Source organism: Falco punctatus (genome assembly GCF_963210335.1).
Source record: "Falco punctatus genome assembly, chromosome: 1".
NCBI lineage: Eukaryota > Metazoa > Chordata > Aves > Falconiformes > Falconidae > Falco > Falco punctatus.
The window spans coordinates 102,672,954-102,687,756 of record NC_137580.1 but is presented as its reverse complement, the minus strand read 5'-3'; the positions used below and the strand labels follow the sequence as shown (position 1 = coordinate 102,687,756).

The 14,803-nt window shown below is 41.1% G+C and overlaps 1 protein-coding gene across 5 annotated transcripts in view; it reads left to right on the top strand.

Annotated features, from left to right (window-relative positions):
* AUTS2 (activator of transcription and developmental regulator AUTS2) overlaps nt 1-14,803 on the top strand; it is a 796,643-nt gene that overhangs the window by 199,897 nt on the left and 581,943 nt on the right. For all 5 annotated transcript variants that reach the window (XM_080401885.1, XM_080401886.1, XM_080401887.1 and 2 more), the window contains exon 2: nt 11,476-11,685. In XM_080401885.1, coding sequence (XP_080258011.1) covers nt 11,476-11,685 — 210 coding nt within the window. The remainder of the gene's footprint in view (nt 1-11,475; nt 11,686-14,803) is intronic.

Sequence of the window (14,803 nt, the reverse complement as noted above, 5' to 3'; positions counted from 1 at the left end):
AAAGATCTATTCACAGTGCAGCTTAAAGTTGAACATTTGCAGAAGACATCATATTTTCATCCATGATACAACTGTAGAAGAAATATTCTTTTTCTCTGGTGTATGAGCCCTGTAATAAAACTGGAGAAAGTAGTCATCTCTGTTCTTCCCTTTTTATTTATTCATGCTATCTTCCGTACCCTTTTAACTGGAGACTCTGTATTCTAAACACAGGATGGAAAGGAAGAACTGTTTCCTCTCTTAGGAACTGCTGAATATACCTGATGCTTTTTGTGTGATGCCATGTAGACTTTGGAGCATCTACTGGCCTAAAGCTGAAACAAATGCTTTGCCGCAAGGATGCAATGCTTTAGCAGAAGTGAAGAAATAAATATGGAAAACATGTGTGGCAGTTATCCAGTGGGTCTGATTCTCTGCATTTGGTACGGTGGCTTATACCTTTGTAGACTAACAAGAAAATAGCTCGGGTATTTATTTCATCTGTGTATATGAATGAGGACTCTTGAGATAGGAGCAACTTATATCTACTTTGTAAAGTGGTGCGAAGGACAAGGCAATGATAAATCTTGTCTGTTATGCTAAGCTGTGCTTCTGAACTGCAGAGAGGGGGATTTGCCAATGATCAGCACTGTACAAGAATGTAATCCCTCTGGTTTTTTGATCATCAAATTTATCTTCCACTGCATCTGTTTCCTGGGGGAAGAATAAGCCAGCAAATGGAAAGGTTACATATTGCTCTATTTCTTAAACTTTTGTTCTCTACTATTTTTTCAGCCTGAATGCTAGAAGGAGGTTTCTTTTGCAGATGGGAAGTTGAACTGTTGTTTCTTTCCCCCCTTTTAATTGCACAAGGGTTCTGATCCGTTTCCCAATGAAGGACATCACCAAGCTTGTCTTAGAACCAGAGGACTCCACCACTTATCTGAGCTGGGGCTTGTGTGCTGCCCCCGCCCCCATTTTTTAATCACTGTTTTTTCATTTTAAAATCTGCCTTCATTGGTCTTGTGTGAGGTTGTGTACCTCATGCCAAGACAGAGGCAGAGATAAGTGGTTCCCTGATAAAGAGAAAGAAAATGAAGAGGAATATGAGACAGTAGGAGCTTAGAAGACAGAAAAGCGAGTCTGTGAAGTATTTCTTCTTGACCCACAAGATGGAAGAGAGTAGTTTCGAAATAGATTTTTATTTTGCAAAGGTCAATAATTATAACCAATTATTATGTGGAGGTTTTTAGTTTGGTGAAAAAATCTGCCGGTTGGAGCATTTACCAGCTGGCATAATCTATGAGTAGTTCTCATTCTGTCCTTTCCCTTGTTTATTTCTGTTTTGCCTGTCCAAAGAGCTAGGTTACTCCCACTTGCTTACACATGCAGAGGGATGCCTCACATTTCCCTGGGTGCTCACAAGGCTTCATTTGTGATACAGAAATAAATGATGTGGATGTTTCCATCTCTCCTACTTTCTGCCTATGTTGTGCAGTTTCCTAGTTGTTTTTCCTTATGTTGTCTCAAAGTGTGTCTTCATCTTGACTCCTGGAGAACAGATTTTCTGGTCTAGTCTTGAGGCTAACGTGGCAGCAAAGCTAACCTATTCTGTTGTGTCCCAGCTTCATTCCTTTCTGTGGCCATGACATTTAGTGAGCATCGTGAGACCTTTAGAATACATTGGGCTTCCCTGGTGCTGTACCATCTTTCCGCAAGACAAGGAATACAGAGGTGCTTCTGATTTGATTTACAAACCACAATACATTTTTTATGAATGCTGAGTGCTGTGCTAATGAATGGTGCCAGTGTGAGAGCCTGGAGGCTGAAGTCATCTGTTTAGCCCTGGTGCAGGAGTAGCAGGGATGAGAGCCGTCTAAGCCCACATCCATTTATTCTAAACCTACCAGTAAGGAGGGATACCCTTTAAATGTAAGATCTGTTGGCCCACAAACTCCTTGGCCTGCCAGTGAAAGTGCCATTTGAATTATTCAACGAACACCATATGTATCTGGAGAGCAGAGGAGCCCACAGTCAGCTTCGTGCCAAAGACTCTGCTGGAGGGAAATAAGATTTCGTTGCAGAAACCTCCTAGTAAAGTTGGCAGGACACTGGGCAAAAACAAAGGACTGATGCTTTTGCACATGGATTAAACAAGGTTTTAAGGAGGCATATTTTTTATGTAAAACTAAGCAAGTGATATAAATCGGTCCTTAGATGGCATGTACATTGTTGTCAGTATGTGCAGATCTTTTATAACTACAGATACAAACATGAAATTTTTATTTTGGGGAGAAGTTTTAAATTTAAAAGAGTATTTCCATTCCAAATCAGACCAAAAAGTACAAATAAAAAGAAAACCCTATGGGAAAAAAAATGTTCCAGAAGTTTCTGTGTAGAACTGAAGAATTGCACAATTATTTAGACAAATTATTTGGTTTTCATGTTGCTCGGTGTGGTACTTGGTAACTGTTCACTTGGATTCTCTTCACCATGAAAATCCCATTTTCAAGGAGAAAAGTTTTTGGCTTTGCTGTGACAAAGCTGAACCTAGAACTCAGGTGCAGGCATCTGCGTGAAACGTGGCAGCTGCAGCCCGTGCCCGCAGCGAGCGCGTTTCTGCATGGGATCAAGGTGTTGCTGTGCATGGCCTGATATGCTGTGCATGGTGCAGAATAACAGTGCTGTATACAAATGTGGGACCATTACTGTAAATGTGCAACTAGTATGCAGGGAACAAAACAAGTGCACCTTGGTTTTAGGAGGTGGCTTAATGCTCCTCTCTTTCTGCCTAATCTATAATCGCAACTGAGCAGTGCGAGAGCAGCGAAGCCGCCTTTGTTGGCAGGAAGATTTAAAGCGAGCATCCCTAGGGACTCCTTTTCTTTCCACACCCCTTTTCTATTTCTTTTCATTCCTCAAACAAAGAAAATAAACACTTCGTGAGAATGTGGCTGTGCTGCTCACTGGGTATATCAAGCACGTTTATTTAAGGCCCAGCACTGTGAAATAAACCCAGGGCCAGTGGGAATACATTTCCCTTGGCTGCAAGCGCCGCGTCCTGTGTGAGCGGGCTCGGGGATGTAAGTTATGTCAAGCATGTCTGGGATGGAGTGTTTTGTTACCGGTAACACGCCTGTTGTGTTAGAAGCACTTGGAGTCGTGCCCTGAGTTCTGCTGGAGCTCGTGCCCGTGGAGCGGTGCTGGGCCGAAGGGGTGGCCTGCGTGGGCAGGAACAGCCCCGTTCACTGGGAGATCTGCCCCGCGTGCTCCTCCGAGTAATAAAGGTTGTAGGTGTATGAATGACAGGTACCTATCAAAGATGACTGGAAAAGTTTGAAAGACTGTGCGTGGAAGAGTTGGAGAGAACGTGGCTGAGGTGATGCCGGCAGAGGACGCAGATTCCCTGCCTTGCTGGTATTTCAGACGGCGTATGCTCACAAAAAAGCAGAGCCACCAGTGTCGTTAGGTTATTCAGTCAAATCTGCAAGAAAGGGGTAACCTTGGGCTTTGCCAACAACTTGTTTTTTCTAGAGATTTTTCTAGATCTTACATATGCCGGGACTTGCAGGCTGACAGAAGCTGGGTGGAGTTAGACCTTCAGGATCTCCTCCTTTGGGCAGCAGCACACAGGTTTCTGGCTACATCATTGTGAGCAGAATCAGCTGTGTGTGCTGCCCTTCCTCAAAACTGGGCAGCTTCAGGAAAAGCAGGTCAGTGTCTCTGTATCTAAGCTGGCATCGCTCAGGAGAAGGTGTTTTCCTAACTCTGGTTGCATGGACACCAGTAGTTTGGATGGCCGTTCTCCACACCTGCGCTGTGGTATGGCATAATATTTGAGTGACAAGATTGAGATGGGAGGATGAGGCTGAGAATACCATGTCATGTTTGCAAAAGGTGAAATAAATAAAAGGCAATCAATTGCTGTAATAGTCATCGTCAGGTATGATATTGGGTTTTGCCAGCTTTGATTTCATAGAGCCTCTTTACCTCAACAGCTGGCATTATAGTCTTAGGTTTCAGCTCTACATTTATTTTGTGTAGCATCTGTGAATGCTATGAAAAATGTTGTGTAAGACTGACCATCTTGCTTTTCAGCTAAGTTGCTACAGCTGTTTTGTAGAACTGCGTACCTTTGTTGAAGTCTTGAGTAATTACATTCTGCTGTTATCAAAGTTGGTGTGTAGGAGTAAGTTTTAATCTTTTGTACTCAAATACTTGAATAAAATTTATTTTTAAACATGCTTTTTATCATCTCAAGGTAAAATTTGAGTGTATGCTCCTATTCAGCAGTTTCAAACCAGATAAGAACAAGTTTAAGGATTTTGCTGAAATCCCATTGAATGCAGAGAGACTTGGACACACATGTACATGTAATTAAATGTGAGAAAGTTATTCACGTAAGGCACAGAAACAATATTATGTAGTCTGTGTGAATAGTCTCAAGGGAACAATGCAGATCTCATTTGAAGTATCAAGTGTCACAAATTGTTGAGAAATAGTGCCTGCATCCAAACACACAGTATGCTAAAGAAAGGCATGTTCTGTTGGTTGAACTTGGGAACAAGGAAGAACATTTATTTTGCCAAGTAAAGGACTTCTAAATTCCTAACTAGTGTGTTAGTTGCAGTCAGTTACAGTTTACTTGAGCTAAAGAGTGACTGCTATCCCACTGCAACAATAAACAGTGAAGAATCTTAAGTAGAAAAGAGTTGACAGCTATATGTTCCTTAAATAATGCCAGGTAGAACATGATTTTAGTGGATAACCATAGCTGAGTTGAGGAGTAGTATATGTCCAGGATCCCTTGTTTCCATCTGCCTGATGTGTGTATGTAGGCAACTATGTATTTGAGTTCCTCCAAGTTTTTATTCAACTTAGTTTTATTTGGCTCGTGTGTTTTTATGAATTCCGATGCCGCTGTTAACGATATGGCCTATTTTATTTTTTTTAAGATCCTGCAGCCATTTTCTCAAATGGGTTCAACTTATTCTGGAATTGGAGACTCGACTCTTCTTGAGTCCCTTTCCCACCTGTTACTGAAGGTGGAAGGGGCATGGTGAGAGAGCGGATTGCAGGAGGGCTCCTCTTGCTGGTAGGAGCTGAATGCTATTAGAATCCAGTTTGCCTCCATCACACATTTAGTATGTCGCATTGAGGGATGCCATTGCAATACCTATTTAAGAAACAGTCGTTGTCTGTATCCTTATAATATGTGGTGCTTACTAAAGGCTGATTTGCAGGAGTGCTTAGCACTCCCAGTAGCTGCTGAAATCAATGAAGGCTCTGCTTCATTAGATAAAGTGCTCTGTAGAGCTAAGTTCTCTGCAAAATCAAATCTTAGGTGCTTCCTAATGGTTGCATAAAATTAGCAGATGTTTTTGACCTGAACGTGTCGGGACTGTTGTTGCCAACTATGAAATGGGAATCGTGAAATACCTTCGCTGGGCTAAACAGATGTAAAAGAGGTCATTGGTATTTGTTGAGCATCTGATACTATAGTGAGAAGCTGTATAGAAAAGCCCTTGAGGAAATTAATAATTGTGCATTTGGAAGAAGGTGTGAATGGAGTGTAAGTAAACAAGTTTTAGGTCCACATGTTGGACAAAGAGGAGAAAACAAAATCTTGAGTGGCTGCTCATTAGCTGAATACCTTTCATTCTGCACAGGGAAATAAGAGCATGCGATCATGTAATTAAAGATTGTATCATGACGCATATGCACAAGAGGCTGAAATAAGGTTGTGGTTGCAGCCTTAATCTTGGCCTTTCATAACTTCCCAGTCCTTGACTTCGTAACCTCAATAATGTTGCTTTAATGTAGTTTTTTGTGTGTGATTTGAATCAGCAGCACCTGAAAAAGAGCCTTCTGTTTATCAATGATATTGTTAACAAATGATTTTGGGATGAAAAATCAAAGCAATCTCTTTGCTACAGAAGCGCTTTTATAAAACATATCTCAAGCAGACAGCAACTTGCTTTTCTATTGTTTTGCCTTCATCTGTAATCACCACGTAGCATCCTGCAGCCCGGTACAGCATTTCATCTTCAGGCTCTTGCACAACCTTTTTTGCACAACACTGAAGCACTTTGTTTTCAGATTCCAAAGAGATGCAGGAGGCAACAGATTGTAATTTTATGAAAACAAAGCAAACAAAACTAGATTAAACCTTTCTGCAGAGGTCTTGTGACTGGAAGAAATTGCTGGGATTAGTGGATGGGCTACTGCACCCACGACAGTTGATATCATGGCTTTCTTCATCCATCCCTTGTGTCCTAAAATATTGATTTCTACGCTTTGAGAATCCTTTTCTCTTTTGAATTGCACTTTACACCTGCCTGCCTTTCTCCTTGGTGTTGTTTTAAGAGTGTGTGCAATTCCTTCCCCTAGATAAATGCTTTTGAGGAACTAATTGTGCATTCAGAGGAATATACAGTGCATTTAACTATCTTATCTGGAGGGAAATGAATGACTACTATAAACATCTTGTTTTATTTTCTGATTTTGAATGATTGCAGGGACTAGTCAGTGCATTGTTTTCAGACTTTTATATCTAGTTGTCACTGCCAGAACTAAAATAACGGAATATGAAATGCACGAGAGAGGTATTGCAGTCTTAGGGCATTTTCATCCATCAGCTGTAAAAATTCTTCCCAAATGTAACAGAAAACAGTATGAGTTGATGAAGACTGTCAAGATACGATGGCAAATTTGATACCCTCAGATTTCCTGATTCTGAGGGGGTTTTCATTTGGTTTGTGCAGCTGTTTGGGCATGTTGCTGTACTGGATTCCCAGCTAATGATACCCACTGCGTGATGCTAAAGAAGCTGCAGGATTTCTCTCAGCTGTACTTGGTAGGCATCTTAATTTTTTGCAAGCTAAACTTTTGTAGCAGATTTTCTTAGGGAATACGGAGGTGGTGGTTTTGCCAGTGTTTCCGTTTGTGCGTTTTTTCATTGGAAGCCCTTTGGCTGCTTCTTGCTTCTCCTCATGTAACGTCCCTGGCAAACGAAGCACTTCTGCAGCTGACAGCCTGGCCGAGGTGTTGAGTCCATCTTATGGTTGTGTCCGTAACTCAGAAAGAATTTCAAATCAACTTGTGTAGCTAGTGAAAATGTATTTTATCATTTTTTTTTCTGCACTAGTGTTCGGGATCAAATGTGAGTTCCTTGTACCTTGAAAATAGATGAAAGGCTCCAGGAGTACCTTCTGTACAATTCCATTTGACACAATCTTGGATGTCTGAATAGTGGACAGGGGCAAACTGCTGGATTCAAGCTTGCTTTTCTAACCATTTGTAGTTTAGGTGGAGCAGTACGTTGATATTTCAAGACTGTATAATAATTTTGGGTGTTTAAAAGTATCATTTCTTTATATTTAATTGTATTGTTGGAGTGAAGGATAAATTGTTGGGCTCTGATATGAAGCTTTTGTGGACTTTAGCAAGAACCTGAGGAGCCAATGACTGGAATGTAGTTGTATGCTGATGCAGTTGTTACTTGGTTTTACTAGCCCTGGGCTGTAATCTACTTCTGGTTTTAATAATTGGTTTTTAAAAGTTGTGCTTTACTGGGGTCACCTTCAGTGCGAATTCAGAAAGTTCTTGCAACGCTGGAATCGGAACAATAATCCACAAGGACGATTTGGAAAGATCAAGGCTTGAAATCCCTGAGCAGCACCTGAAATTTTCATCCAGATAAGTGCCTGCAGTGCGTTTGCTACACGGTGCATTTACAGCTTTGCTTTTCATCAAGTGCCCCCGTAGAAAAATCCTGTAATAAGGGGTGGAACGGAGCTCCCGTTGTTTACGTGTAGTTCTTCGGTTGCTGTCAGAGGGAGGGAAGGTGGCTGGAGGGCAAGGGCAGAAGGAAAGGGCAACAGCCATGGACTGGCTCTGGGGTGGGATTCATGGGGGTGAAGTGTGTACCCTGTGAAGCAGTGTGAAGCACTGCTCAGCTGCCACTGAGGATCTGATTTATAATTAATGAGCTATCATTTACGTAGAAAGAAGATGGACTGTCCTGAAATAAATCAGGCATAGCTCTCTGAAAGCTTAACACTTGATGAGAATGCGGTGTGTCCTTCAAGCCTCCTACCCCGAGAAATTGTCTGGTGTAGCTGCAGAGGCTGCTTTTCCTCCCCTCGCCAAATGCAGGGCTTGGGTTGAAACTGTTAATATTAATTGGAGCTGAGATGATTGCAGTGCCACCCCACCAGGCTTCAGCAGCCCTCCTGCTTGCTGATGTCGCGGCAGGAGTCTGTTCAGCATGGGCGGCTCTTCTCCGCTATGGCACGTACAATGGTAGCGGGTTGATTAATGTCCTCAATAGAAATAAAACAAATGGAAATTTTTTTAGATTATACAGTACACTTATAAATATTAATGCACTTTTGCATTGAATTGCATGTAATTACTTATTTATACATTTAAGTCACCTTCCTGATACACTTAAGGCACTTTACTGATGAAAGATATCTCTGAATAAGATGGTTTTAAACCTTGCCTAATATGTTTGTAGGATTTATTTAATAACGTGTGGGCTTGTATGCTGGCAGGAGAGGAGAAAAACCTCCATTAAAGTCTGAATGTGTTGTTCACACGGTCTGCTACTTAGTTTGAATTGACTCCATGGGTAGCTGCTGAAAAATACGTCTCGACATGAAATATTACTACATCTCCTTATCTATGTAGATAAGGTCTGTGCAGTCCTGTCACCTTAGAGTAATTACAGCTTATTACTCTAATCATGATGATGCCTGAAGTCTGTAATTAAGATTGTGCTGGCTAATGTACTAGCACACGGCATGGTACAGCTATTGTCCTATCTAAACAACAGAAAGATAAAAATTGGATGAGGGAGAAAGGGCAGCAAGTGGGGAAGTGATTTATGCAGGGCCATAGTTTCCAGCCAAGCGCTGCCTCCCCCGAACCCAGCGGCTTTCAAAAGAGCAGAATCCGTGCGTGTCCTCCGCAGCCTTGCCCACGCGGCTGTACCGATGGTGCGTCCAAGCCAGTCCCGGGCAGTTCGCACCCTCAGACGTGAGGACTGACACCCCCTGTGATCTCTACTCAAGTGGTTTTAATGCATCCTGTCCACCTGTGTCTAAGCGTTGAGTCGTTTAGCATGTCCTGTTGCAATCCAGTCTGCAGATGAAGAATTTAGTATCTATTTCTATATACATATAGACGATTTGGCCTGAAAATATATCTGTTGAAAGCAATGAGAGGTTCTGCTGTAAGATACAATAATACGAGGTTGTGACCCACAGCACGCTGTAATTTTCTCTGCAGTGATGTCAGCTGGTGAAAAGCAGATGGGCTGTTCTGGAGGAACGTGGTTGTCAAAGCACCAATCTTTATGTTTACATTTCATAGTAAGCCCACCCACCGAACTGGATTTAAGGCCCGCTTTCACAATTTGCGGAATGGCGAGCCGTGTACATGCGGAGCTCCCTTTCGTCTCTTTGATCATGAGCAGAAGAGGCACTTTAATTTTGGAGATTGCTGCAAATTGTTCATTCTTTCTTGGAAGGTACATTCTCGTTGAGTTTGCAGAAGCCTTTGCGATTTTGGTGTCGCTCATCTTTGCTGTAGGTATTTATGCAGGTTCTTTCATCCCAATTCTGACATGAGCTAACTTTCTTTAGGTGTATCTGATGGTTCATGAAACTTTATGCAGTTGGCTAGAACACAGGCTCCTTATGGAGGGGGTTATCCCAGATACGCCCACAGTGATCTGCAAAATTTGACCCATCTTACACCCTCTTTAAAGCTAATGGGAACTAGTAATTTTTTGATGGCAGTGCTAGCCCCATTAGATATTTTATAAGCTTCTGGAAGCTTGCCACTGTTTCATTTAGTTCGCTTATAGCTGGGGAAAAAAAAATAAAATCCCACAAAAGCTATTTAGTCATTAGGATGATTTTTTTTTTTCTCTCCAGAAAGTTTCCCTTTCTTCACTCCTTCAACCTTTCACATTTAGAGTGAATCCTCTTAATAGCATTTCACCTAACTTTCCTGATATGAATAACACTGTGTGAAGAAAAGCTCAGGGTATTTCCCATGGTGCCTTAGGTGAAGAATAGGTAGAAAAAGTGTCTTATAGCTTCTGTTCCATACTCCCTTCTTTAATGCTTGTAAAATTACTCTTTTTACCACGTACCAAATTTGAATATTGACTGTCTTCAGTCTAATTAATCTTCTCATTGGTTTTAGTTATGAATTTTGTGAAGCTCTTGTGTTTTAGATAGGCATTCAGGGAGCATTCTTTAATTAAAGCCAAACTGATTTTTGCCTTTAGGCATGGGTTTTTTTGCATTAAAAGGTGGCATAATTTGTATTATATTCTCCTGAACCTGAACCTTTGTGACACAGGGACCAATAGCCCGATTTCTTTTCTGCTTTGGGTTATAACACTAAGTGACAATAAACAGCAGCATGAGTGCTTACAGGATCACGTAGGACTTCATGGTAGGGCATGGAGACCTTTTGGTCAAAGTAGTCAGGCATGTTAGTAGACTATGCTTAAAATATTACACTGTTTAAGTAATATGCCCCTGTAAAGTGTACTTTACAGGCTACTGTACATTTGGAGTTCTTGGAGTAGATGTGACTTAGCAGATTGTATTTATTAGATGCACAACATGCATTGTAACATGCACCTTTCCAATAGCTTCTGCTTCTCTCCTAATGGCCCTCCAGCCTCCTCCCTTCTCTTCCTCTGCCTTTAATTCTGTGTTGGTGGAAAATTTTTTTTTCAAGTGACATTTATTTGAAACAAAAATATGAATTCTCTGTGTTGCAGGTTATCAGTAAGAAAATAGCTGTAGGCTAAGCCAGAAAACTCATGCTTATGTTACAGGACTTGAGTGGGGGTTTTGAGTATTTTGAACAGACAGACATTGATTCTGGGGTTTAAAGAAGGGTCAGTAACAAAGTTTTCAAATACAAGCTTCCCCCCCACCCACTACTTTTTACCCCCCTGAGATCTGGAAATCTTCTGCCTAAGTCAGACTTGAGGGAAAATGTCCACTGAAGTCGAATGAGATTCATTGTCTGTAATTGGATTTAGGTCAGCTCTTGCCCTGGCTTGTCAGGTAGAAGAAACAATAAAAATAAATGTGAAAAACCAAGTCTTGTTTAAATCATAGACGACTGTTATTTTAAACATTATAAACATAATGCTGCCTTCTAAATGCGTGCTTACTTGATACATGAGATGTTTCTGAGAATTATGAGGTTGATGGTATAAAATCTAAAGGAGTATGCGTCTGCTTCCGCGCACTCACTTAATCTTGTGGATTTTATTTTGCATTTGCCTATCCTTTGTAGACATCAGTGAAGACTTTTTTTTCCTTTTCTGGTGACTGTAGCATCGCTTTGAGAATGCTTTAGTCACCTAGGATTGCTGCTTAAAAAGGTCGACCACATTGGAGCCATATCTCAACCGCTGTGTTTTTCTTTTCTTTCTTCCCCCTTTCCCTCACTCTGCAGAAGGACGTAGCTCTGAAACCTCAGGAACGTGTGGAGAAGCGACAGAATCCTCTAGCAAAGAAGAAACGGGAAGCACTTACCAATGGGCTGTCATATCTTCCGAAAAAGAACAGACTTCACCACCACCAGTACAGCTCCGACCGAGAAAACGATCGTAATCTTTGTCAGCACCTTGGGAAAAGGAAGAAAATACCGAAGGGCCTCAGACAGGTGGGAGAAAAGTTATCTGTTGCGGGGAGGGAGGGCTTTGGCTGTTGGCGTATGGTATGTAGAAGTGGATTTTTCATTTTGTGGAATCACTGATTTTAATCCCTTTGTAGTAGTTGTATCCTTGGGCTCTTGGATGCCACTTGGTACTGTGTCCTGGTACTAGGAGAGATGAACTGAGTAGGAAAGCAAGCTGTGTGCTGATGCTAGAGCTGGGCTGATTAATAAATGTGCAAAGGTTGGAGGAGCTTTGCATAGACTGGCTGTGAGACTGTCAGGGCAAACAAACGTGGTCTCTCTATTACATTGTCAGGCCAACTTTGTACTATAAATATGCCTACTTGTCTTTAGACTTAGTACACAGAAGTGTAAGACCCCCCTCTGATCATCAAGGGCGAGATGAGGTAATTGTGAGAGGGGCAGCTGTTAATCAAGACAAAGCTCTATGACTGATTACGGTGCAGGGAGCTCATTTGTAGGATGTCAGTGGTACCAGTGCATGCTCTTTTGGGTTGCTAATCACCTACCGGTAAGCAGGAACTTCCTGCCTTCCCAGCACTGGTGTCCCCTTACTGGGATGGCTGTGGTGCACGTGTGACAAAAAGGGAGCATGTAAAAGCTGAAAGCTTGAGGCTGGAAATCTCAGTCTCTTCTGCAGGACTGTGAAGTGTTGTGTTATGTTTTTTAGAACAACAAAGCGTGACAAGTGTGATTTCTGTGGTGAGCAGGATGCAGACAAACAAGCCATGTTTTGCTTGTTTTTAATGAATAAATATCCCTTGTGCATTTATTTATACATAGAACACTAAATTAGAGCTGGGTATTTTAAGTGTAGAACGTGCCTATGTGGTCATTTGGCTCAGCGTCTGCAAACCTGAAGTCTAAATAACAGTAAAGCAGTCAGCTTTGACCTAAATTTGAATGATATTAATGACTCACTAACAAAAATTTCTATGTCTAATGGAGATGGTTGATAATCAGTGAATGAGTCTTCACCCTTCTTTAGTGCAAACCAAACATTGCTGTGCAGAGAAACTTACAGAAAATAGTGAGAATTCACTGCTGCTCATTTTGTGAGCTCAGGGAAATGAAAGGAACATTGAGGATAAAAGTATGTTGACTTGTATTCAATTTTGATCTTCAGAGTTATGGAAGTGGGTAAAAAAAAAATGTTTTCCTGATTATTTTTAAGCCTACACTTTATATAGAAATAAATTAAGAGATTATACAGTGCTTCAGCAAAGCAAACAAAGTGTAAAATGCTTATTCTACACTACCACACCCATTAAAGGTATTTCTTCTAATTTAATTTTGCTTTGTGTTTCAAAGGGAGATGGGGAAACTGTTCAAGATAGTTGATGCAATGGTTGATATAAATAGATACTGAAAATTGCTGTGTTTCCTTGACTGTTGGTTGGTGGTTTGGTGTTTTTTGTTTGGGGTTTTTTTTTGGTGCACCTACGTGACCTTTACTGACTCTTTTTAGTATGCCAAATGGTAAATGTATCTGCTTTGTGCAGTGGGAGCTGGTCTTCGTAAAAGCTGACTTTTTGGCACCGTTTGATTCCCCTGGCATTGCCTACTGTCAGGTGAAACCTTTCTGCCTGGTACTTAAACTATGAAGGAATCAACCTGACTGCTGATGGAGGTTATTTGTGAGGTTATGTTTTTAGGAATAAATATACACTGGCTTAGAAGGTATTGAGTTGACAAATATAATGGAAAATGGTTTTTACTTTTAGCTGATAAATCTGGGTACTCTGCTTAATTCCTCAGGGATAAGGCTGAGAGGAAATAAAATATCTTGCTCAATATATATTTAATACATTTGGTAGGGGTATAGCTCCTTAGATAAGAACATTTTAGTCTCATGAACAGTTTAGGTGCTGACAAATCCAAGTGGCTTTGGCACTTAGGCGTGGAAAAAAGATGTCATGGAAAAGACTATAAGGCTTATTTGAAAAGACATGCCCACAACCTTTATATATAGCATTTCTGGTAAGCATTTTCTGTCTTCATTCAAGACAAATGGTGAAGACCTTGAAAAAAGGAAGATAATGATAAGTTCTAAGGATGATTTTCCCTGATCATGTAATAGTTTTCCTCCTAGAGTGACTCTTGGCTGCACACCTTGGGTTTGCTTCCCCCCCCCCGCCCAGCTCCATCCCACTGAATTCCTGGGCTCTTGATGGGAAGTAAAGTTGCTTGTCAACCTTCTCAGATGACAAGCCGAGAACTGGGGCCGCTGTTTTGTGCTTGACGAAGTAGGAGCATCCAAAGCCAATTAAAGTTCAGTATGCTTCTGGACACATATGGTGTCCTTGCTATATTAGGTCTATATACTTTATACATAAACTATGTATCCTACCCCTGTTGTCCCGGGAGGAATCCTGAAGATGTGAGTATTATAATTGGATGGCGGGATGCAATCTCAGTGCTGTCACTTGCGTTCCTGTGCTGGTGTAAGACCTTGGCTGCAGTCTGTCCCTGTTGGGAAATGTTTTATACCTGGAGATCCTGTTCGTTGTTTTACCAGTAGTTAACAGGCCTGTCTGATATGCCTTCCTGTGAAATCTGTTATCTGCTGGAAGTAACTCTCACATGCAGGATTTACAGTATGAAGCTCCCTCGTCAAACAGATTTAGTTGAAGTCAGCTATTGGAAGGACTGCTAATTAGTTTTCAGAGAGAATCCTTGCAGTATTCATGCAGGTATTTATCCAGCTATGCTGAAATGCCTACAGGTTTATTGAAATCCAGAAAATGTGAAACTGTAGGTTAATTAAGGCTCATATTTTACTAGCGAGAAGACTTTTGAACTCTGCTTTGTGAGCTTTTATAAATGTACTTATTAAATGCCTCAAGGAAATTTTAGTTGGTGTTAAGCAAACATAAGACTCATCAGGACATTTCTCCAGCGTTTTAAATTTAATTTCCTTTACGTTAATTGGCGATGGCGTGTTTTTATGTGTTTTCTGTAAAAATCCTTTCGAAATCTTGAAGTGAATGTTTTTAAACGAGTAAAAGGGTAGCAAATTTTTTAAAATAGTTTTTAATGAGTTTTTATTCCTCAAGGTTTGAGCAGAGTGGGGCATACTAGGAAACAGTGTTTTCACTGCAGA